Here is a 24,978-nt window from a genome sequence, read left to right as displayed (position 1 = left end):
AAACATACACTTTCTAACTTTAACTGTTAGAGAGTTTTTGTCCGTCACAGTTGGATATCGATATTAGATATTAGATCAATATTCATATTTTAATAAATCACTAGGACACCACCTCTGCAGGAACGTGTGCTGCTTGGCAAAGTGTCTGGACACTGGGGGCTGGTGCTCGCCAGGTGAATCGCACAACCACTCTCTGGGGAAATAAAAATTGAAGTATTAGGAGGTGCAAGCACCAAGCGATTTACTTCTATCCCAATATAATTTCTCCATGCCTAAAATATGATTTAAAACAACACACAGGTGCAATGAGATCTGTATTCCAGAAAGCACTAAAATGAGTATGTTTCTTAGGGAAAGCACTCACATCCCATGTAGGAAGGTTTTGACAATTACCTGACTGCAAGAGTGGGGTTGACGAACATGTGTCAGCCCTGGTACAAGTGTCATGGATGTATGGATGTGCTCCTTGTGGGAAGAGGGTTATTTGCAGGATAGGGACATTGATAATAAACCCTAGCAGGGCACGGGCATCCATAATAAATCCTGGCAGCGCGGCTTTGGCTGAGGAAGTGGCGCAGTGGCTATATGAGGCGATTCCCGACTAATGAAGGCGTTGCCGGGCGACAGGCGGGATCGGGGGCCGAGGTCGTTGTACGGGTATACAGTCTCTATAAGGTCTTATATCATTTTAAGGTCTAAGCAGAGTGGTTTATTTATAAAGCATGTATCTGAAGGTGCGAGAGTTCTAAGAGCAGTCTTACAATATGATCAATTATAAACATAAACAAGCAAAGTCCAAATAAAACAATAACCAAAGCATAGAAATCTTAACACACAAAACTCTAATGAAACAGCAAACAAAGCATAGAATTCCTAACAAGCAAAACTCTAGTAAGACTATAAGCAAAGCACAAATCTAACATTACAGCCTCTAGGTAAATCAGCCTCCCATCTCCTGACCCCAAGCAGGATTTTCCAACCGTGGGGTCACAATAACAGAAAGGGATCACAAGATCACAGATCCCAGACAGGGGTGCCGGCCAGGGGGATCACAGTGGCAATGGGGGGGTCCCGAACCGGGCAGAGTTGCCGTCCAGGGGGGTCGCAGGGACAAGGAGGGGTCCCGGGGTCCCAAACCCACACAGTTCCCGGTTGTAGAGACAGGAAGGAGGTCCCGGGGTCCCGGACCCTTGCAGACTCCCCAGCAGCCCCAAACAGAGTTCCCTGGGCAACCGCCGCAGGGGGAAAGGGAAGGGACAGGATCGCAGGGGCAAGGAGGGGTTCCGGGGTCCCGCACCCTCGCAGGGGGAAGGGACGGGACCCCAGGGCCCAGATCCCAGGCAACAATAGATGGTACCTTTAGAATCCCATTCGGCTCCCTAGCAAGGCTCCTTCCTCAGGCTGCAGTAGGTAGAAGTTGGATCGATAGATCGGATTGATCAATCTACCGCCTGACCAACTGACACAGAGGCTTTTTATCCCAAATTACAAAATGCATATTCATATTTTTTATCTACACACTAACCAATCTAGGTACAATTCTAAAGTTCGTAAAACTACGAAAAACAGTGTCAAAACCTACGCACATAGCATATCTATTAACGTAAAACTCTATCTTACTAGCATAAGGTTCTACCTTCTTGTACATAAAATTCATACTAAAAATTATAAACAGTACTCTATTTTTGTTGTGTCTATGCTCTATCACTAGGCCTAAAGCTCTGTCCTTCTACACTAAAAACTAGGACTTAAGGCATGTAAAACTTAAAGCTGAGGGCTAGATTTCTACTTTATGCATTTAAAGCTTTTATATATTCTAATTTTTCTAAAGGTTTTAATTCTATGTCTGTCCTTCTCACTCTCTGCTGAGGATCCATGGAAACATGGACTCCTACAATTGGGCTCTTTCCTGGGGCTCTCCGCCAGGGCTCTTGGAGGGCTTGGCGGTGGCTGCAGGGGCTGCGAGGCGACAGCAACACACCTCCGCCATGTCGGGGGGAAGCACTGCCGACTGCGGGCTGCAGGTGAGCAGCAGCAGCCGGGACAGGGCAGGGACGGGCAGGAGCGGGGCAGGGGCAGAGACAGGGTAAAGCCGACACTGGGGAACGGGGCCTGCGAGCAGGTTTCTTCCATTGGGAATACATTTATTAGCTGTTACAGGCAGCACACCCACAAAAATCTGCATTGCTTTCGAAACGAAAGCAGGCAAGCAGGCTGCCCTTGGTGAGTGTTAGGAACGAACTAAAAAAAAAACAAAAACAACCCAACAACTATTGTATGCCACTTGTTGGCTAGAAAATTCTATAAGTGATGAGAGTGTAAGGATACACAGTCTGCGAACGAAGAGTGAAGGAAACAAAGAGAACAATAGAGAAGAGAGAATTAGAAAAAAGGAAAAAACATGGGACCCCCTTGACTACCTACCTCCAGACCTTCCTCCCACTTCCCCAGTTACTCCCTCAGCCCCTTCTGCTGGGTCCATGACCCCTTTCCCCCTTGCTTCACCAGAAGCAACCCAAGTAAATCCCTTACTTGTATTATCCTCCACCCCTTCACCTCCCCTAAACCCCGTTGTCTCCTCGACCCACATGCCCCCTAACCTCCAACAACCATCTATTTCCTCTCCCCCACACGATGTCTTAGAAGGGCCATATTGTAACACCAGACCCAAAGTACCAAGGGCAGAGAGGCTTTACCCCCTTAGAGAAGTTCCCATGAGTGGAGTAGCTGGAGGGGTTTGGTTTGTAAACTCACCCTTGACAGCTTCCAAGGTCTGGGGTTTTAAGAAAGAACTAGGGAACTTAGTGGAAGACCCCGTAGGAATATCCAACCAAGTAGACCAGTTTCTGGGACCAAATATTTATACCTGGGGTGAACTGAACTCTATTCTAAGCATTCTGTTCTCTCTGGAAGAGGTCCGGATGATCAGGATGGCAGGAATGAAAATATGGGAAAGAGAAAACAGGTTGGGGCCCCCAGGGGACCACAAGATGCCCTTAATGGACCCCAATTGGAATCCTAACCAAGAAGAAGGAAGGCAAAGTATGAGAGACTATAGGTCCCTGATGGTAAGGGGAATCAAGGAATCTATCCCTAGAGGAAGCAATGTAAAATTTGCCTTTGACAGTACTCAGGAAAAGAATGAGACACCAGCAATCTGGCTTAATCGACTAAAGCAAAATTTACAGTTATACTCAAATATAGATCCAGATAGCCCGGAAGGCCAAGTCCTCTTGAAGGTTCAGTTTGTCACCAAATCCTGGCCCGACATTAGACGGAAATTAGAAAAAGTGGAGTACTGGCAAGAAAAGAACATAAATGAGTTACTCAAAGAAGCTCTAAAAGTATATTTAAGGAGAGAGGAAGAAAAAGCCAAGACTAAAGCTAAAGTTATGGTTGCGGTTGCCCGGGAAAGCCTGAGAGCAGTGGCAATGCCATCTAGACCAAGACGAGACATATTAAGACCGCCACCTGAACGAAGCGGAGATCAACCAGCACCACCGTATAGAGCAAATAAGAACTTTAGAGAGTTCAAGAAACTCTAGGTTCCCGAAAGCAACAGAAAGTGCTATTATTGCGGTGAAGTAGGGCATCTGAAACGGAACTGTAAGAAGTTTCAGTTAGATGAAGCAATAGAGAAAGAGCAAGAAGCCCTAGAAGAAGTTTTAAGGGCAGATGACTAGGGGTGTCGGGGGCTCTATAGGTTAGGGGACCTAATAAATCATCAAGAAGAGCCCTGGGTAAACTTGGAAGTGGGTCCCCAAAGTGAGGAGTTAGAGTTCCTGGTTGACACTGGGGCTGACAAGTCCAGCTTAAAGATGTTACCAGTAGGAGTTACTATTGGAGAGAAAGTCTGTGACGTGTTGGGAGCAGAAGGAATACCATTTAAAGCATCTGTAGCGGAGAACGTAGAAATTAAGGGGAATTCAAAACAATGCTGGATAGACTTTATATATTTGCCGAAAGTAGACAGGAATCTATTAGGAAGAGACCTGCAGGTTCAACTGGGGGTGGGAATCATCCCCAAGGAGGGGAGGATGGTAGCTCAGATCATGAGACTGACTCAGGGAGACATAGAAAAAATAGACCCAAGAGTATGGGCAGAGGAAGGCAAATGTGGATACTTAGACATCCCACCAATAAAAATAGAAATGAAAAAAGATACACCCCCTATCCGAGTCAAGCAATATCCAATATCCTCTGAAGGCCGGAGAGGATTAGTCCCAGTGATTGAGCGACTATTAGAGCAAGGTATTCTAGAACCGTGCATGTCCCCCCACAATACTCCTATACTAGCTGTAAAGAAGGCAGAAGGGAAGTATAGATTGGTCCAGGACTCAAGAGAAGTAAACAAAAAGACCATTACCAGACACCCTGTAGTATCCAATCCCTATACCCTCTTAAGCCAAATTCCAAGAGAGCATGCCTGGTTTACAATTATAGATTTGAAAGATGCCTTCTGGGCTTGCCCGCTTGCAGAGGAGTGTCGCGACTGATTGGCGTTTGAGTGGGAAAGTCCTGACAGAAAGAGGAAGCAACAGCTAAGGTGGACACGCCTCCCACAGGGATTCACGGAGTCCCCAAACCTCTTTGGGCAAGCATTAGAAGAGCTGCTGAGGCAGTTCACTCCTGAGGAGGATGTCCAAATCTTGCAGTATGTAGATGATCTGTTAGTATCCGGAAAGGAGCGAGACCTAGTTAGGATAACTAGTATTTGACTCCTTAATTTCCTGGGGGAACAAGGCCTTAAAGTATCCCAAGAGAAACTACAATTTGTGAAAACAGAAGTAACTTATCTAGGTCACATAATTGGAGAAGGGTACAAAAAACTAAGTCCTGAGAGGATCTCAGGTATTCTTTCTATCCCGGCTCCAAAGACTAAAAGGGATGTGAGAAAGTTACTAGGCCTGTTCAGTTATTGTAAATTATGGTTAGATCAATACACCAAAAGTGTGAAATTCCTCTATAATAAATTGGTAGATTCGGAGCAAGTAAAATGGACAGAAGAAGATGAAAAACAATTACAGGCTCTAAAGGACAAGCTATCTTCAGCACCTGTCCTGAGCCTGCCTGATCTCAGGAAAGAGTTTGACCTGTTTGTGAGTACAGAGGAGGGAATCGCATATGGGGTATTAACTCAGGAGTGGGGAAACTGCAAGAAGCTAGTAGCCTACCTCTCAAAACTTTTAGATCCAGTAGCCAGGGGGTGGCCAACATGCCTCCAAGCAATTGCAGCAACAGCTATCATGATAGAAGAAGCTCAAAAGTTGACCCTACAAGGGAAAATGAGTCCATACCCCTCACAATCTTAAAACAATACTAAGTCAAAAGGCTCAGCAGTGGTTAACCGACTCTAGGATACTGAAATATGAAATCATTTTAATCAATACAGGGGATTTAGAATTAGTCACCTCCAAGTGTTTAAACCCTGCACAATTTCTTGCTGGGGAACCCTTGACTGATCTGGAACATGATTGTGTTGAATTAATAAGTCTTCAAACCAAGGTGAGAGAAGATTTAGAGGATGTACCTCTGCCATATGGAAGATCCCTTTTTATAGATGGGTCCTCGAGAGTAATAGAAGGAAAAAGAGCTTCAGGGTATGCTGTGGTAGATGGAGAAGACATGAAAGTAGTAGAAAAAGGAAAATTGCCTTCAAATTGGTCAGCTCAGAGCTGCGAAATCTATGCTCTGAAAAGGGGATTAGATCTGTTAGAGGGAGAACGAGGGACCATTTACACGGACTCCCAATATGCATTCGGAATTATTCATACCTTTGGAAAAATTTGGGAAGAGCAAGGTTACTTAAATTCAAAGGGGAAGAACCTGGTACACGAGGAACTGATAAAGCTGGTGTTAGAATCTTTGCAAAAACCCGCAGAAATAGCTGTAGCACATATAAAGGGCCATCAGAAAGGAGACACTCTGGAAGAAAAAGGGAACCGACTAGCAGACCAAGTAGCTAAAGAAGCAGCTTTAGACTCAGGAAACCCAGTAAATACTTGTAGAATAGAGACAACACCAAGCAGAGGAGAGAAGGAAAAACCAATATTTAGTGAAAAGGAAGTAGAAGCAATAAAAGAACTGAAGTTACATCAAGGGGAACAAGGAGAATGGTTAACCCCTGATGGGCGGAAATTCCTAAATAAAGCCCTCGCGCGAAGAGTATTAATAGAATTACATGAATTAACCCACTGGGGGACCCAAGGTTTGTGCGACCACTTTTTACGAGAAAATCTATGTACTGGAGTATACAATCTAGCAAGAGCAGTTACCCAAGGGTGTGCAATTTGCCAGAAGACTAATCAAAAAGTAATGGGAAAACCCACACCCGGGGGAAGAAGACTTGCTCTGAGACCTTTCCAAAATATACAAGTAGATTTCACTGAAATGCCCTTGGTGCAAGGGTGCAAACACTTACTGGTGATAATAGATCATCTCACTCACTGGGTAGAGGCTTTCCCAACCAAACGGGAAACTGCGCAAGAAGTGGCAAAGATCATTTTGGAAAATATCATACCTCAATACAGGCTAGTCAATAACATCGACTCAGACCGAGGTCCTCATTTTGTTGCCCAAACTTTAAATCAAGTAACTAGAACCCTGGGGATAAAGTGGAGATTACATACCCCATGGCATCCACAAAGTTCGGGGAGAGTAGAAAGAATGAATAAAACCCTGAAAAATGTGCTGACCAAACTAATTGAGGAAACAAAGATGAATTGGCTTAAGTGTTTACCCCTCGCCCTCTTGAGAATCAGAACGAGACCTCGGTCTGACATAGGAGTCTCTCCTTATGAAATGATGTTTGGGCTCCCTTTCCTAATCACTCCTTACAGTACAGCAGACTACCTAGAAGGGGAAGCAGCGACTCGGAAATATTTGGAGACCATAGGAAAAACCCTAGAAGGACTCAGAAAGAAAGGGTATCTCCCTCAAACTTCTCCTCTGGACACCAACGCCCATAACATCAACCCCAGAGATTGGGTATTGATCAAGTCCTGGAACACAACTCCATTAAGCCCCAGATTTGAAGGCCCCTTCCAAGTACTCCTTACCACATACACAGCAGTGTGAACCCAAGAAAAAGGCTGGACTCATATTACCAGAATAAAAGGACCAGTACCACCTCCTGATGCCGAGCCGGATCCCACAGTACTACCCACCACCTCCCATACTTGGACAGCAATTAGGAAACCAGGAGATCTAAATTTAACTCTCAAAAGAAAACCAAAGTGAGCAAAAGCCCACCAAAAACTGATACACAGTAAAGTAGTACCAACTGTTTGCTAGTTGAAATGCCACCGTAAGAATTTAAGTATTTTGTAATAGTTCAATCAGCATACAGTTCTTTAGTCGAAATGTTAACGGAAGAATCCCTAGTTAAATTGTTATCGAGTGTGTCTTAATTCCTGATAAGAAAATCAAGTTTAAGAGCACCCCTCCCACATCTGCTCAGTCTCCCGCTGGGCATTCCCCTAGAGAACTCCTAAATTTCTTTGGGCAGTGTCTACTGAGAGGATACTCAGTAGGACACTGCAAGTTGATGCTGGCTACAGCCCGATCAAAGAAATAGAGGAGGGATTTGTTAGGAATGAACTAATAAAAAAAAACCAAAAACAAACAAACAAAAAAAAACCTGACCCCCTCCTGGCTAGAGTAACCCCCCCACACCCCAGCCAGTCTGAGTAGGGAGGGGAGCTGCCCTGAAGAAAAGTTGCCTGGCAACTTTTCCCTACCTAATTGAAATGTGAAAAGAAGCTGCCCACTCCTAGATAGCCCTACTGTCCTTTGTAACTACCTCATTCAGCAGGAGTAACCTCGGCTTCGACCAGGACAAATGCATATGCATGTATATATGCAAATAAAACAACCCCGGTGGATCCTGGGAGGGTTTTCTAAGGGAAACTGACCCCAAGACAAGAAGCTAGAGGCATCAGAGGAGAATTAGATAGTGCCCTGGCCGAGCACGAAGTGGATGCACCCCCTGACCTGGTTTGAACATTCACCATGACCTATGAGGAGTTTGGATGGAATGGGAACCAGCCAGCCGAAGTGACTTAGGTAGACAAGGGGGAACTCTCGAAGTTTTTCCCTGAGGGCAAGGAGCTGACTCCGCCCACTCCTGCAGCAGACTGCTCATCCGCCCTGCCTCCTGATGGTTGACCAGAGAGAGCTTCTAGCTGTTCCTGTGGAGACAAGGACTCGGCATCTACTGCGGGCAGCTGAGTGAAGACCTGCAGCAGCACCTGCTCCTTCGGATTACCACAGCAGCGTAAAGGACTTTGATCGGACTCTGCAATCCTGCTGATGACTTTAATAAAGAGCTGATCACTTTAATAAAGAGCTGAATATTAATAAAAGCATATGCCCTGTTCTTTTCAGTGAGGACAGCAGGAGCTGCTCCCCGGGCACAGGCTGGGAGCAGCCCGGCTGCCCCGTCCCTGACAGCCAGGCTGAAGGAGCAGCCTGGCCACCAGCGGGTGCATTAGGAGGCGCCCAAGGCCCTTGATGAGCCACTGCTCCTCGTGGTTTGTGAGTCGGGGCCTGGAATCTGGAGATAGTGGTGCATTTCTTTATGTGTTTACAATCTATAATTAAGGCCAGTGCCCTTCAGAATCATGTAAATGCATTATGTCCTGCAGCAGAGAGTCCAAAATATGTAAAGTTCTTCCATAGGTTTGGACCTGCCACCTGCGTCAGGCTCCTGTCCTGCAGCAGTGAAGAGCTAGTCCATGCTCACCTGCTCTCACATACCCTCCTCTTGTGCTCTTGCCGATCAAAACATGCAAAAGAAAAGTGTCACATGATGATGCATCATAAGTGCCCAAAAATGGAAAAGTGATTTGCAAAATACATTTCTTATGAAGAAGAAATATAAATAATTACATGGAGATCTGGGGACCTTTTTTTATGCAGATCTGTTAGGGGAATGGAGATAGAATGGAAGGAAGCACTATGCTTCACAGTAATTGTCAATTAAATGGGCTTATCTCTGTTGGCCAGTTTTACTTATGTATGTGTGGGAGGGGAGAATTAGTGCTGAACTTGAACAAGTGAATCCTCCCTTTTATGTAAAAGTTATTTTTGAAGCCATTTCAGGATGAGCTACAGGAAGCAATTTCTGATTATGCAACAAGCAACAAAAGAGATCAATATTCAGACGACTTTGAAAGTGATGACGGCATGTTAAATGGTAAAACAAAATTTAATATTTTTTCCTTGTGTTCTTCTCCTCTTAACACCTTACTAGATCCTAGACAATCTTTATGTGTCGATAGGATTTAGTTCCAAGATTTCATATTTTAACAACTTTTAAAGCACTGAGTCGTTCTCTGCCAAGTTAGCAGCAGAATTCCCACTGAAATCAGTGGGGGTGCCAACCTGCTAGACCACACACAGTCTGTACTGGTTCCTACGATTGTGGTGCCCCATTCTCCTCCTTAGCCATCTTGTTTACTTGAGACCTGAATGAGACAGTAGTGCACAGTACTGTAAATGAAAGTGGACATGGGCAGAGAGAAAGGCAATGTTTTTTTCTTACTGGTTTCCCAGTCTAGATAATCAGTGAATAAAGGCTGCAGGACACGCTGCAGAGCTCGCTTCCCTGGCAGTGCACATAAACCAAGAATAGGTTTGATATGACTGTTTTTCTTGGAACAGGATGCATTTGATTTTTGCTAGTGTTTATGTTTGGCCAAATGACAAGATTGGCCAAATGACTCTTCTTCCTGCTGGCATGGCACTAAATTTTAAGAAAAATAGGAATGTTAAATATGATGTTATATTTTTAAAAGGATTTCCTCTGCCTGTTTTTTCATTCACACCTGAAACATCTTTAACAGTTTGTGGGATGCTTTGATTCCCTTTGCTGACAAAATTTAGGAAAATAAGCTCTCCAGCAGTAAATGCGCTATTCTACTATCATGACATTTTTTTGTCACCTTTCTCAAGCATTTGAACTCCTAAATTAGGTCAATTAGCAATACCAGGCTAGAGGAAGATAAATATTTTTGTTAAACATGTGAACCTTAGCACTGTAGAAGATACTTCCTTTGAGTATCTTCTAGTGGACTTTAAGTGTGTCTTGGGTTGAAAAATGTAACCAAAAATGTGTATTCTATTTTCATCTGTTGAAGTCGGTTGGGAGATATTGTTCCTTATCTCTTGTAACTCTAAGGGTGGAAGAAGGTGGATGCCCACTGTTAATGGGTCAGCTGATAACACCAGATATGGCAGTGCCTTCTTATCTCTTCCTCCACCCATCCTCCTCTGAGGGATATCACCTGTGACTAGGCCATTTAAGGCCTCTCACGACTCACATTACTTCATTCCATTGTGAGATGCTCCACCCAGTAGGAGGAGCCAAAGCCTTTCCACCAGGATAAAACCAGCAATCCCAAACATCAAGGGAACCTTTTTCCACTGGATTCCCAGAGGACAACTGGACCCTTTCTTGAGGATCATCTCTACTTCAGCGGAGTTACAACTGTCACTCTGGGAGGACTTACTTGAGGCTGCTTCCAGCACCCTGACCAACAGGGTGTCAGGTTTGCATTCTGACTCTGTCAGAGGTCCTTTGTACTATTGCATTTATCTTATTTTAATTTTTATCTTTTTTTGTTGTTTGTTCTCTCTCTATTAAATTGTATTCCTGACTTGGAGCCTGACTGGTTTTGCTTTCAAACCAGTACATATTTTTGGTGCCTAACGTGGAGCACAAGAGCTGCTGAGAAAAGTCAGAATTACAATTTTCCTTTTTTTGAAGGAGACACCTGTTCGCTATGATACTCAACATGGTTACATGGGTGTTGTACCTAGCTCTCTATATTTTTCCTCACATGGGGCACTATCTGCTGGTCTTAATGCTCCTGTTTAGACCAGGGTATGGTATCAAATTTGCTTTATTGGTGTATTATGTCTATTGCATGATAACCTCCGAGGCAATGAACATCATTTGGAATATGTACTCAATTTTGTTTGCTTGTCCTAGTCTAGGATGCTATGTCTGGGGCCTCTACAATCACACCCAGCCCCTGTGGAGAGGGGTAAAGAATGATTTTTTTCCCAGCCTTTCAGGCCTGACACAACAGTTGTTGAAAATATTGAGTTCTCTCTCGATGCCAAGAACAGCATAGTGTTGTTGTTAGTTCTGCTTTGTCTTCTCTGCATGGCCTGCAACATGCTTAGAAACAAAACGCTACATGGTGTAGTGCAGTGTATTCTTGAGGAAGAGGAAAAAAGAAGCAAAGCAACGGCGTCAGTGTCTACACACTGTCACAGAGGAGGAAGGAACCAAAAGCGCCATCAACATCCCCACACAAACCGTCACCGAACCGGAACAGCCTAAACCGGTAGCAGTTGCCTCCGTTCAGAAGAAATCAAAGAACAAATCAGTCCGCATAGTGACTGACGAGGATACAGCAGGACCTTCGCACCCAGCAGAAGAGACAGAGCCAGAGATCATCACTCGCACTCTATCCCTGGGTGAGCTGCATGACCTGCGGAGGGAATTCACCCGCCAGACAAACGAGTCCATCCTTACCTGGCTGCTCTGCATCTGAGACGCTGCAGCCAATTACACCATTCTAGATGGAAGTGAGGCCAGACAACTGGGATCGCTGTCCCAGGATGTGGTAATTGACCAGGGCATTGGGAGAACCCAAGGAACTCTCAGCCTCTTGCAGCGACTGCTAACAAGTGTGAAGGACAGATACCTTTGTAAAGAAGACCTCCAGGTGCACCAACGAAAATGGAGCACAATGGAAAAAGGTATCCAGTGCCTGAGGGAATTGGCTGATCTGGAGATCATTTTTTCAGAAGACGAGAGATTTCCTAAAAGCCCAGATGGTGTCCAATGCACATCGCAGATGTGGCTGAGATTCACATGGCTTGGACCAGAGACGTACTCCCGTTACCTGGCAACACTGCGATGGAGGGAGGGTGAGGACAATGTGGGTGCCTTGGTCAATAAACTAAGAATTTACGGGGACACTGTCACAGCCCCTTTTCACACCCGTGTCTCGTCTGTGGAAACAAGGCTGTCGGCTGAGCAAGTCAGGAGCTTGATTGAAGAGGGCCATCAGAAACTGAAAGAGGAACTTGAAGAAGAAATTTACCACATCTCGCCAGAACCAACAAGAGTCTCTGCCATTAGAAGCAGGCATCCCCCAGCCAGGGAGAGAGGCTACACTCCACAAGGTAACCTTTGGTCTTTTCTTCAGGAGCATGGAGAAGACATGAGTAAATGGGGTGGAAAACCCACCTCCTCCTTAGCAGCCCAGGTATGTGAACTGAAAAGAGGGACACCTACCACGAGGAGCTCATCTAGAGTCAGCGCTGCTCTGATCTCTTGTGCACAGAACTCCAGACAGTATAGGAATGATGATATGACTGATGCTCTTGAAGGGACCTCAGAAACGTATTTACACGAAGAGAGCAACGTGCAGCATGACCAGGAATAAAGAGGCCCTGCCTCTAGCCAGGTAGAGGAAAGAGACAATCAGATCTTTTGGGCTGTGTGGATCCTATGGCCTGGCACATCTGACCCACAAAAATATATGGCTTCGGTTGACACTGGCTCCCAATGCACCTTGATGCCATCAAATTATGTAGGAACAGAATCCATTTCTATTTCTGGAGTGACAGGAGGATCCCAGCAGCTGACTGTATTAGAGGCCGAAGTGAGTTTAACCGAAAATGAGTAGCAGAAACACCTCATCCCGACTGGCCCAAAGGCCCCATGCATCCTCGGCATAGACTATCTCAGAAATGGATATTTCAAGGACCAAAAAGGATATCGGGCTTTTGGGATAGCTGCTGTAGAGAGAGAAGACATCAGACAACTGAATACCTTGCCTGGTCTCTCAGATGACCTCTTTGCTGTGGGGCTGCTGAGAGTTGAAGAACAACAGGTACCAATCACCACAGCAACTGTAAACTGTTGGCAATACCGCACTGACAGAAACTCTGTGATTCCTATCCATGAGATGATTTGTAAACTGGAGAGCCAAAGGGTGGTCAGCAAGGCTTGTTCACCTTTCAACAGCCCTATATGGCCAGCGCATAAGTCCAGTGGAGAATGAAGACTGACAGTGGATTACTGTGGTTTGAATAAAGTCACACCACCATTGAGCACTGCCGTGCCGGACATGCTGGAGCTCCAGTACGAGCTGGAATCCAAGGCGGCAACGTGGTATGCAACTGTCGATTTTGCCAATGCCGCCTTCTCCATTCCTGTGGCAGCAGAGTGCAGGCCCCAGTTTGCCTTCACCTGGAGGGGCGTACGGTACACCTGGAACCGACTGCCCCAGGGGTGGAAACACAGCCCCACCATCTACCATGGACTGATCCAGACTGCACTGGAAAAGGGCGAGGCCCCTGAAAATCTACAGTATGTTGATGACATCATCATATCAGGGAACACAGCAAGGGAAGTCTTTGAGAAAGGAGAAAAGATCATCCAGATTCTGCTGAAAGCTGGTTTTACCATTATGCAAAGTAAGGTTAAGGGACCAGCTCAAGAGATCCAGTTCGTGGGAGTAAAGTGGCAAGATGGACGTCGCCAGATCCCAACAGAGGTAATCAGCAAGATCACCACCATGTCCCCACTGACCAGCAAGAAGGAAACACAAGCTTTCCTAGGCGCCATAGGCTTCTGGAGAATGCACATTCCTGAGTACAGCCAGATTGTGAGCCCTCTCTATCTGGTAACCCACAAGAAGAACGATTTCCACTGGGGCCCTGAACAGCAGCAAGCCTTTGCCCAGATCAAGCAGGAGATCGCTCATGCAGTAGCCCTTGGCCCAGTCAGGACAGGACCAGAGGTGAAGAACGTGCTCTACTCTGCAGCCGGGAACCATGGTCTGTCCTGGAGCCTTTGGCAGAAGGTGCCTGGTGAGACTCGGGGTCGACCACTGGGATTCTGGAGCCAAAGTTACAGAGGGTCTGAAGCCAACTACACTCCCACAGAGAAAGAAATCTTGGCTGCCTATGAAGGAGTTCAAGCTGCCTCAGAAGTGATTGGGACTGAAACACAGCTACTTCTGGTACCCCAACTACCGGTGCTGGGCTGGATGTTCAAGGGAAAGGTTCCTTCCACACATCACACCACCGACACGACGTGGAGCAAATGGATTGCCCTCATTACACAGCGCGCCTGTATTGGAAACCCGAATCGTCCTGGGATTCTGGAAGTTATAAAAAACTGGCCAGAAGGTGAGACTTTTGGATTATCTTCTGAAGAACAGGAAGAGGAGATGACACGTGCTGAGGAAGCCCCACCATATAATGAGCCACCAGAAACTGAAAGAGGATATGCCCTCTTCACTGATGGTTCCTGTGGAATTGTAGGCGCTAACTGGAAGTGGAAAGCTGCAGTATGGAGCCCCACACAATGAGTTGCACAAGATACCGAGGGACAAGGTAGATCGAGTCAGGTTGCAGAGCTTAAAGCTGTCCAGCTGGCTTTGGATATTGCCGAACGAGAGAAGTGGCCGAGGCTCTATCTCTACACCGACTCCTGGATGGTAGCTAATGCCCTGTCGGGATGGCTGAACTGCTGGAAAAAGGCCAACTGGCAGCGCAGATGGAAGCCCATCTGGGCTGCTGAGATTTGGCAGGACATTGCCACCCGGGTAGAGAAACTGACCGTGAAGGTTCAACACGTGGATGCGCACGTACCCAAGAGTCGGGCTAATGAAGAGCATCGCAACAACCAGAAGGTGGACAAAGCTGCTAAGGTGAAAGTGTCACAGGTGGATCTAGACTGGCAACACAAGGGAGAATTATTCCTGGCTCGTTGGGCCCATGATGCTTCTGGTCATCAGGGAAGAGATGCAACATACCGATGGGCCCATGATCAAGGGGTGGACCTAACTATGGACAACATCTCCCAGGTCATCCACAACTGTGAGACCTGCACTGCAATCAAGCAGGCCAAGCGGGTGAAGCCTCTGTGGCACAGTGGACGATGGTTGAAGTACAGGTATGGGGAAGCCTGGCAAATTGACATCACCCTTCCCCAAACCTGCCAAGGCAAGCGCTACGTACTGACCATGGTGGAAGCCACCACTGGATGGTTTGAAACGTACCCTGTGCCTCATGCTACTGCCCGGAACACCATCCTGGGCCTGGATAAGCAAGTTCTGTGGAGACATGGCACCCCTGAGAGAATCGAGTCAGACAATGGGACCCATTTCAAAAATGGCCTTATAAACACCTGGGCCAGAGAACATGGCATTGAATGGATATATCACATCCCTTATCATGCACCAGCTGCCGGGAAAGTAGAACAATGCAACGGATTACTAAAGAATACCCTGAAGGCACTTGGCAGTGGGACCTTTAAGAATTGGGAAGTGAACTTAGCCAAAGCCACCTGGATGGTGAACACTCGAGGATCCATCAACCGAGGTGGTCCTGCCCAGTCTGAACCCTTGCACACAGTGGATGGAGATAAAGTCCTGGTGGTTCACATGAAAGGTATGTTAGGAAAGACTGTTTGGATTAATCCCACCTCAGGCAAAGGCAGACCCATCCATGGGATTGTTTTTGCTCAAGGACCGTTATACTTGGTGGGTAATGCAGAAAGATGGAGAAACCTGTTGTGTGCCACAGGGAAACCTAATCTTAAGTGAGAATTGTGTATAAGGTTTCATTGTGTATGTATATATTTATGAGTATATTGATTTGGATATGATACAGATGATAATAGAATAAGGGGTGGATAATGTCTTGGGTTGAAAAATGTAACCAAAAATGTTGAATTCTGTTTTCATCTGTTGAAGTTGGTTGGGAGATATTGTTCCTTATCTCTTGTAACTCTAGGGGGGGAAGAGGGCGGATGCTTTCTGTTAATGGGACACCTGATAACACCAGATAAGGAAGTGCCTTCTTATCTCTTCCTCCACCCATCCTCCTCCAAGGTACATCACCTGTGAATGGGACATTCAAGGCCTCTCACATGACTGATAACATTACCTCATTCCATTGTGAGATGCTCCACCCAGTGGGAAGAGCCAAAGCCTTTCCACCAGGATAAAACCAGCCATCCCAAACATCAAGGGAACCTTTTTCCACTAGATTCCCAGAGGACAACTGGACCCTTTCTTGAGGATCATCTCTACTTCAGCGGAGTTACAACTGTCACTCTGGGAGGACTTACTTGAGGCTGCTTCCAACACCCTGACCAACAGGGTGTCAGGTTTGCATTCTGACTCTGTCAGAGGTCCTTTGTACTATTGCATTTATCTTATTTTAATTTTTATCTTTTTTTGTTGTTTGTTCTCTCTCTATTAAGTTGTATTTCTGACTTGGAGTCTCACTGGTTTTGCTTTCAGACCAGTACAATGGGGCAAAAGTTAAGAGAAGGGAAGGGAGGATGAGTTCTAATACCAAACATACCCAGCTTTGTTGTTGATGACTTGCTTCCACTTCCTATGTCATTGAGACATTGTTTTTTAAAAGGGCTTTAAATTGCATGGCAGAAGAGAATTAATTAGTGAATGTTTTTCTTTGGATTGGGTCCATGAAGACCGATGACAGAAAAGGAAATAGAATAAGGCTGTAGTTTGGTGGTTTTGCAGAGATCATAGGCACAGAAAGAAATGCTCAGAAACTGGAGTCAGGAGGGTGTTACATGAAAATGGTGTTAAGTTATAGAAGATACAGGTTCTGTGTTAATATTTTTTCCACTTGTATCAAATGCAAGTTGGTAATGTACTCTGCAGATATTGGGAAAGAACTTGCTGAAGGTAATTCAGGTTCTACAAACACTGAAAGATCTGTTGCTGGGAGTCCTGTCTTGAATGATGATGTTTCACAAAAAGCTGTAAATTTGGAAAATGAAACTGCTGATGACTTGAATTTATTTTTTCATGTAAAGAAGCATCAGCAAATAATGGTTTTAGAAGGTGAAAACATACAGAACGACAGAAAAGATGGCAGAGGAGGATGTGTGGGAGGTCAAAATGGGGATAATATCAGAAAAAATAATGAAGTATTGTGTGATAATAGTGAAAGTGATGACTTGCCTATTAATGAACTTCATAAAAAAAAGAAATCAAGAGGAAAACCAACCAAAAGCAAGGCCTTGGATGCACAAAAAAGGAAATGCTTCAGCATCAGGTGTAAAGAAAGTATTTTAATGTTATTGCTGCTTAGCCATGTTACAGTATTTTAGTGTTTCAGTTTGGGTTATTTTTTTGTGTTAGTGATTATCTGCTTTGGCTTGCAGCCTAAGCTTCTAAAAATATGCAACCTCTGTATGCTAGGGGGTAAACTGAACCAGTGTGGGCCAAGAGCAGAAGGTTCCTGTTTGCCTTTTCCTTTCAGAAGATGGAAAACCAGCTGTTTAGGTGCCTAAAGTCCAGCTCTCCATCAGTGCATGTGCATGGGAGGAGTGAGGGGGCTGCCAAGATGCCTCCTCAGTTTTTACATGTCACAGAAAGCTGGATTGACATAGTCTCCACAGCATCCATGTACCCTTTAATGGAAAGGTCATGAAATTCCTTTTCTATGACCAGGTGAAGCTGTAATGTAACAGAACATCAGAAAATGAGCTGTACCCAAAACATTTATGAATGGTAGATGTCTCATTATTTCGAAGTTAAAACTTCAAGTGATCTTTTTCTTTGAAGATATTGACACACTTTGGATGTATACTCAAACACATAACCCCCCTAAACTTGAATGTTTCATTACAGGAGTAGCTAATTTATTTTTAATATACAAAGCAGAATTTGGAATTCTGCTAATTGACTGCATGTGCCAAAAGACTTCATGTTTTTTATCTAATTCCTACTATGAGAGGAATTTGTCCTATTTGATGTTGAGATAAGTGTATGACAGGTCATTACCTGTGACAGAAGATTACAACTTCGCAATTTAAGCATGATTAAAGGTATGAGCTTCGTTTTTCCCTTCCACATGATGGCACCAAAATGCTAGGTATTTGAATGTGCAGACACATCTCTTTCCTGGCTGGTGTGCCTGTGTAGTTTTAGACTGGCAGAAAAGAAGTTGAACTACTCCCTTTCTTCATGTGAACCAAAGTAATGCAGTGACACACTGCAATATTGGTTAAAATTCAGTAAATTCAGAATTCTTGTCACCCTGAACTTACCTTCATCTCTGTAAATTTAGGGTAAATTTCTTAGATTATGGGCATTAATGTTCCCTTCTTCAGATAATTTGGAGTTTATTTGTCATCCAAAAATTCTGGTTTTCTGAAGAATTCTATTGGAAATTTGTGGAAGACTTCTAATTTGGTTTTACTGGAGAATTTTTGGCTTGTGTCTGAAGTGTTTTACAAATTTAGATTGCTGCATTACTGGCAGTTGAAATCTGATTAAAATGTTTTTTAAGTCTTATTAATAATGTGTTTCATAAATAACAGTTGCACTGCTTAGGCATACATTCAGACTGAGGTGATGTTTTCTTTAAATCCCCACTGCAGAATTTTTCAGTTAGTCACTCTTGTGTCCCACACCCCTGAAGAACACCACACCATGAAAGCAGTATTTGTTACCCAGAGTGTTAACTGGCATACTTCATTAGAAGTGTTCTAGATGTCAGAAGAGCTCTTGGTGTGACTGCAGTGACTCTTGCTTTTGGTTTCTGCACTAGAGCCAGAAAAGGCAGATGGAAAATTTTGCCTTTGTCTTGCTCTCACATTCTTTAACATTAGTTCCAGATTCAGTTGCTTATCCAGTCTCACATGAAAACACAAATGAATACTGTTCTTATTAGTATACAGTTCTTAGAAGGAGGCATACAGAAAATACATTATGCTATATAAAATTTAGTAACAACTTTCATAGACGGATGGTTTTCTAGAAATACATTTAGTGCAGAAAAAACAATACTCAAAAACAATGAAGTTCTTGTTAATGTGTTCTCTCAATCTTTTTTTCCCTTTGGATCGAGATCAGAAGACTGTTGGCACCAGTGACTTGAAACTGGAGGACAATGGTAGGAAATCCCCTTTTGTTGACAGTTCAGATAGAATGATGAAAATAACAGAAGGGCAAATAATAACTGATACAATGCAGGAGGTGTCAGTGAATGATCAGTCTGAGCATGGGGAGGCAAAGAACACGTCCAAGAACTCTGTCAAGGTATTGCTTATACACAGTTTACCATTGTTTGGAACAATGTCCTAGAAGCACAATGGAGAGTTTTGTAAAGTTGCTGTTGGTATCTTGAGTGTTTGGAACACTGTCTGGAAAGCTGACAATCTATATCTGGCTTCTAGAGCTGAGGCTCTTAGAAATTATCTTATAAATTATAAATAGCTTTATGAAAGATTTAAGGAATACCTTTTCCACAAATTATTTAATTCAGATAAAGGTATTGAAATGTGTTTTCCAACCTTAAGAAAGTACCCTTCTGAAAGTGAAAATGTCAGATCTCTGTTGTGAGGGTAGCTGAATAGCAGTGAGCAGTGTGTGTTGGCAGAGGATGGAATCCATGTGTGACCTGAATAATGGATAAGATGCAAAGCACTCTATGCTTTATCCTAGAAAGAAAATATGTAGATACATGTAATTATTAAAGCTAAGTATTCAAAAGACTTAAAAGAGTGTTTATAGAATAAACCAGCTGTGTTCTTTTTACTTTTTTATTATTTTTAAACTATTATCTGTATTTTTACATAATACAAATGAACATTCCTAGATGCCATTCCAAAATGATACAGGCATTCTGAAAGTTTGGTTGGTTGGTTGGTTTGGGGGCTTGTTTTTTGTTTTATTTTTTAGTTTTTTTCTTTCCTTACTTTCTTATCTTCTACTATACTCTCTCTTCATTAGGGTGTTTTTCTTGCCTGTTTTCATAATGTCATGAGACCATGGAATGACTTGACTTGGAAGGGACTCAAAAGGGCTGAGTCCAATTCTCAGTGTCCCTCTTAGCTTGTAAAAACCTGTTTCATCCTGATCTGTTGCTTAAGAGACCTATAACTTTACTTTTCTTCTGTGTTTCTTAGAAACTAAATGAAACAAAGGAGAGTTCTACAAAACCCAAAGGCTTCTTTATCTGACAGGTAAGAGAAGAATGCCAAGTATTGGTCTGAACCATTTAAGATGCCTGATCCAACAATGCTGCTCCCCTCTCATTTTCTGTCAGCATTGTCTTTGCTGCTGGCAACCTCTGACCATCTGTGGAAAACAGTTTAGTGCATGTGGCATGTTGTTATGACCCTTGCTCAGGTTTATGTCAGATCAGACTCCCAAATCTTTTGCCAGTGTCTCAGGTGAGTGTGTTACTGTAGTCTTTACAGGCTCTAATCTGTTTTTAAGATGAAAGTGTAAGTAATTTGTGAACTTAAAAGAGGTAAGTTCTTTCTCCTTTCCCTTTCCCCAGTCCCCAGTAAAGTGCGTATAAAAAAAGAATCACAGTAACTTTTGGTATGCACAGAAATAAGAGGAACAGTACTTGGTATGAGCTACAATAAAGGGAAAGGTCATTAATGTGTTTGTGTCCTGGTATTTTCCTAGGTCTACAACTTTTGTGCATTTAAAGAGAAAGGGGAAAGGTGTTCCATCAACTTCACCTGTTTCATCTCAGTATGTGGGATCATTAAAGGTGCTGGAGGATAAAAACATGCAGAAGAAAAGTCCAGAATTCAACAAAATATATAATTTAATGGCAGCTGTTTTTCAGGTAGATTTTAAAAATGAACAAACCAACAAACCAAATTGTGCGTATATGCAAATGTCCTGATACAGGGGTCAACACCTCATATTTTCTTGAAATCAATATTTTTTACTGTATTCCTTTCATTGGCTTGCAGGTATAGTAATCCTTTTATTCTGTTGGCTATGCCTTTTCCTCATATTGTGAACAAAAAGCTCAGTGAAAGGGACATAATATTTTTATTTGATTCATAATTTATTGTGCCAGACTATTTTCAGGCACATGTTTTCCATTATTTCTACTTCATCTTTAACATAAGTGTGTACTTACAATTGTTGGGTTTTTTTTTCTGATATATTCTATTCAAATGGCATTCAGGAAAAGTGATAACAAATCTTGTACTCTTTCCAGAAGAGTAATCTATGTAAATTCCTTGTAGAATTTCACAACAATTATTTTCTGGGTTTCAACAGATTTTTGCTTATCTATTTGAGAACAACTCTCATTAACAGGCACCGTTCATATTGGTATGTGTTTTTAATACTTGTTATGGTCCTAAAACAAATTTTAGACCCTCAAATCCATATTTATATTTGAAGGTAGAATAGTCTTCATTTTTATCTTTGAGCTGCATACCAAATACACAGTTAGTTCTTGAAAATTTAAGCCTGATTCTGCAGATGGCTTATAACCTTTTATGACTGCCTGAAGTCTCACTTTTCCCAGTAGGATTTTATTCTCTTTAATTATAGGTATTTTCAAGAGAGACAACAATATAAATAATATTCTTATATACCAAGTGATAAGAATCTGTATTCCATTCTTCTATTTAATTTTGATTAATGCTTACATATTTGTTGGTGTTTCTAGGCAGATTCTTATTAAAAGATCTTTAAGCTTTTTTAGATTTTGTAGCTGTGATTTTAGAACCTCAGAATTTTTTGATCACAATGTTCATATTTTAAAAACAGGTTAGTTTTCCACATGGGATGCTTATTTAACTAGCACATGGAAGAACGAAGAGTAATTTTTGTGGTCATTATATTGGTTCTGCTCCTTACTGATACATTAAAAGGACTTTAAAAATATTTTAATGATTCTTACAGAACTGGTTGTAAAAGAAAAAGCTCCTTGTACTGGAATTAAAGAGAAGTGAAAAGGAGAAAGCTGAAATTCTAAGGAACAATACTGAAAAGGTTTGTTTACATTGTTGTTTAAAAAGAAGATGACAAACTATGATTCTTTGAAGTGTGCTTCCTGCCCAAGTGCATCCCTCTGCTGTTGTATCTGGTTTTCTCCAAATAGCACAAGGTCATGTGAGACAATAAAATGGCATGTCCTGCTTCTTAAGTTTGTGTAAACAGTGTCTGTCCAATGCTTCCCTACATATTTACATAAGGTATGTTAGAAGTGTGCTTCCTAGATTAATTTTCAGGTTAGTTTACAAAGACCTTGGGATGCTCAGCTCTTAAGGTGCTAAGTTTAGTTTTGTGCATGAGAACATGAGGCGCTCACTCCCTGCTTCAAGAGATGCTTACCTACAGAGGACTCTGTCTTGAATAGTGTAATGCACATTCATTAATTGGCTTTTAAGCATTTAATGTTTCACTTCTAAGTAATTAACATGTATTTCATATCCTTCTACACATACTTGGCAGGAGTAGTTCGTCTCATTCAATTAAATTAAAAATGGGCTTAGAAAAAACCACTATATATGCTTAAAATTTAATTGTAATATTTGCAATGTCAGCAAATCAATTTGTTTTTTTATTGCTCCATTTAGCAATAAATTTAAAGCATACTATTTCACTTGGAATTTTATACTGAAATTGATTTAAATGTAGACTTTTATTTCCAATCTAGAAAGAAGCACTTAAAAGAGAAGAATCTGTTGCATGTTATGAAGCCTGGGAAAAAAAAGAAAGAGAAAGAAGCAAAGAAGTTAAGAGGAAAAAAAAGTGCTTGAGGAACTTCAGGAAAAGAAATCAGTAGAAATGAATAAGGAAAAAACAGAAACAGCACAAGCGGTGATGTGAAATATGTACATAAGTGTCACCATGAGATTTTCCTAGTTTGCTGAGCATTCATATTAAAGTAGAAGGTTTGCACCTTCTCACGCTTTTTCATGTAAACACCAGATTGTATTTTATAAACACTGATATTGTTTTCACATTGCTCTCCAAGGAGAGGAGTGGTTGTGTGACAGTCCCTTTGACCAATGTGGTTGAGAGGTGGGAATACTACCCTCCAATCCATGGTCACCTTTCTAAAAGTATATAATAGGAAGTAATAAACAAAGGGCAGAGCTGCTTCTCTGCTATGCTGCTCTCCCAAAAATCCTGACTCCGTGTGTTTATTCGGGCAAGGCTAACAGCGACACATAAGTGTGTGATTGAATGTGGTTCAGGAGATGGTAAAAAGTAATTTTGATTAATCCAGAAAGAGATGGAAATGAACTAGAATCTTAAATCTAAACATGTTTAGTTTTTGAACGAAGCTTGTATTAGGTTTTGTTCTGTCAGAAATATGTAATATTTACCCTTGCAGACAAACAGGCTTCTATATATGGAGTCTATTAACTGAGCATAAAATAAACTCCATACAAATACATTAGCAATTAACTATTACCTACTGGAAAAATAAGATTCTTTTTAGGTATAGTGATGCCCACTTCTGAGCAATTCTACAAACAAACATTCTAAAATTAGAATGTGTAGAAATTACAAAAAATAATAATGCAGAATAGACTAGTGGAATATTGACAGAAAGGTGAGAGGTGAGATTTCTCATGGATCTGTGGTTGTCTTTAGGCATTCAAAAATGGACAGAAAGAAAAGTGGAATATTTAAGAGAGCAAAGCAGGAAGGAAAAACAGTCCAAAAGAATGAGGAAGACAATAGAAGAGGACCTAGTTGCAGAGAAGAGGAGAGTCAGTGTATCAGCAGTTGAAAAATGGTACTTCTCCACTGTGTTTGCTGTATCATAGCTTCCAAAATCCTTGCTTATAAATGTAATAGGTCTTCTGTAAATGCTTTATGTGCTTGTAATTGGAAGACAATGGGATGCTCGGGATCAGACTCTTCATTCCCAATGGAGACAAAGTCTAACAGTGAAAACAAGCTGTGCAGCTCCCTTCAGTTTATTGATTTAGTTGCTTTCCTCCCCAAGAGGATATTAACTAAGTCCAGGCAGAGATACAGCAAATGAGAAAATGCATTGAGTAGTATTGTGTCTTACGTGGTTATTTTCATGCTTCATTACTAAGCCATAAGAAGGAAGGTTAATCTTTAAAGTTTCGTGGAATACAATGTAGGAATGCAGATGTAGGAAGAAGGAAATGAGATGTATCTGCTGGAGATACTCTACATTAGTTTTACAAGCCGAGTTCTCACAGACAATGCACAACTTACAGTTACCCACAGAAGTTCTGAATGGTTTTTTTTTAATGATACTAAATAAGGGAGAACAAAGTACAAAAAAGGTGATGCTATAATAGAGTAGTAGAATCATTTATACCTTGGTGACATATAAAAATAGACATGGAAGATTTTAAATACATATTCTCAATCTTTTTTAACGGTGTAAAATACATATCTTGACTAATTTACTTAATTGGTCACAGATGCAGCTTTTAGTCTGTACAGGATGACCTCTTGCTCTTCCCTCTCACTACACAGGAATGAAAAGAAGGAAGAATATATAAAAAAGAAGAAAGTAGAAAAATTCCTAGAGAAAAGAAAGGGAGAAATGCAGCAGGCAAAGAAGGAAGAAAAAAGTGAAAAGGCTATGGAGAAATATGAAAGAGGGCGAGCACTTGAGTATTGTAATACTCGTGGGATGTTGTGCTGTTATGAGAGAGGCCAGACGGTGGCAACATTACATTGCTTGTCCCCCCGTATTTGTGAGCGAAATGTTGCTTAAGTGTGGTGCACTTGATATCTGGCATACATGGAAAATATATTCTCCCTACCTCCATATCACAGAGTTTTCAATTTCCATTATTCTTCATTTTTTATCATTCCATATTAGGAGCAACTATTTCTGTAGGGCAAATTAGCCAGAGCACAAAACCTGCAAAGCTAAACAGCATTGCCAGCTGCAACAGTCACTGCATGTACATTCAAAGAAGCGTTGAAAATGGAGACTTGGATACCTCACAACTGATAAAAGCACTTGTAATGAGGTTCAAGATGATTTCCATTTGCAAGAAAGGGTGGAACTCTGATGCTCCCAATTATATTTTTCTCACAGCAGTGTCCCAGTTGTCAAGCAGTAAATTAATCCAGTACTCTAGTCCCAACAATAAGGCAGGGTTTTTTTCCTTGCTGCAGAAAGACAAAC

The 24,978-nt window shown here is 42.4% G+C and overlaps 1 protein-coding gene across 1 annotated transcript in view; it reads left to right on the top strand.

The window, feature by feature from the left end:
• The first annotated feature begins 1,988 nt into the window (after window positions 1-1,988).
• Window positions 1,989-24,978, top strand: part of LOC134565034 (microtubule-associated protein 9-like) — a 32,215-nt gene continuing 9,225 nt past the window's right edge. Inside the window, 14 exon segments of the mRNA XM_063424398.1 lie at window positions 1,989-2,024; window positions 9,082-9,196; window positions 16,731-17,050; window positions 17,052-17,127; window positions 18,928-19,118; window positions 19,988-20,004; window positions 20,006-20,044; window positions 20,499-20,664; window positions 21,744-21,833; window positions 22,501-22,596; window positions 22,599-22,661; window positions 23,403-23,406; window positions 23,448-23,592; window positions 24,315-24,447. Of these exon segments, the coding sequence (XP_063280468.1) occupies window positions 1,989-2,024; window positions 9,082-9,196; window positions 16,731-17,050; window positions 17,052-17,127; window positions 18,928-19,118; window positions 19,988-20,004; window positions 20,006-20,044; window positions 20,499-20,664; window positions 21,744-21,833; window positions 22,501-22,596; window positions 22,599-22,661; window positions 23,403-23,406; window positions 23,448-23,592; window positions 24,315-24,447 (1,491 nt within the window).

Source organism: Prinia subflava, assembly GCF_021018805.1.
Source record: "Prinia subflava isolate CZ2003 ecotype Zambia chromosome W unlocalized genomic scaffold, Cam_Psub_1.2 scaffold_31_NEW, whole genome shotgun sequence".
NCBI classification, from domain to species: Eukaryota; Metazoa; Chordata; class Aves; order Passeriformes; family Cisticolidae; genus Prinia; species Prinia subflava.
The sequence above is the reverse complement of the archived record's forward strand: the minus strand, read 5'-3'. Positions and strand labels throughout refer to the sequence as shown.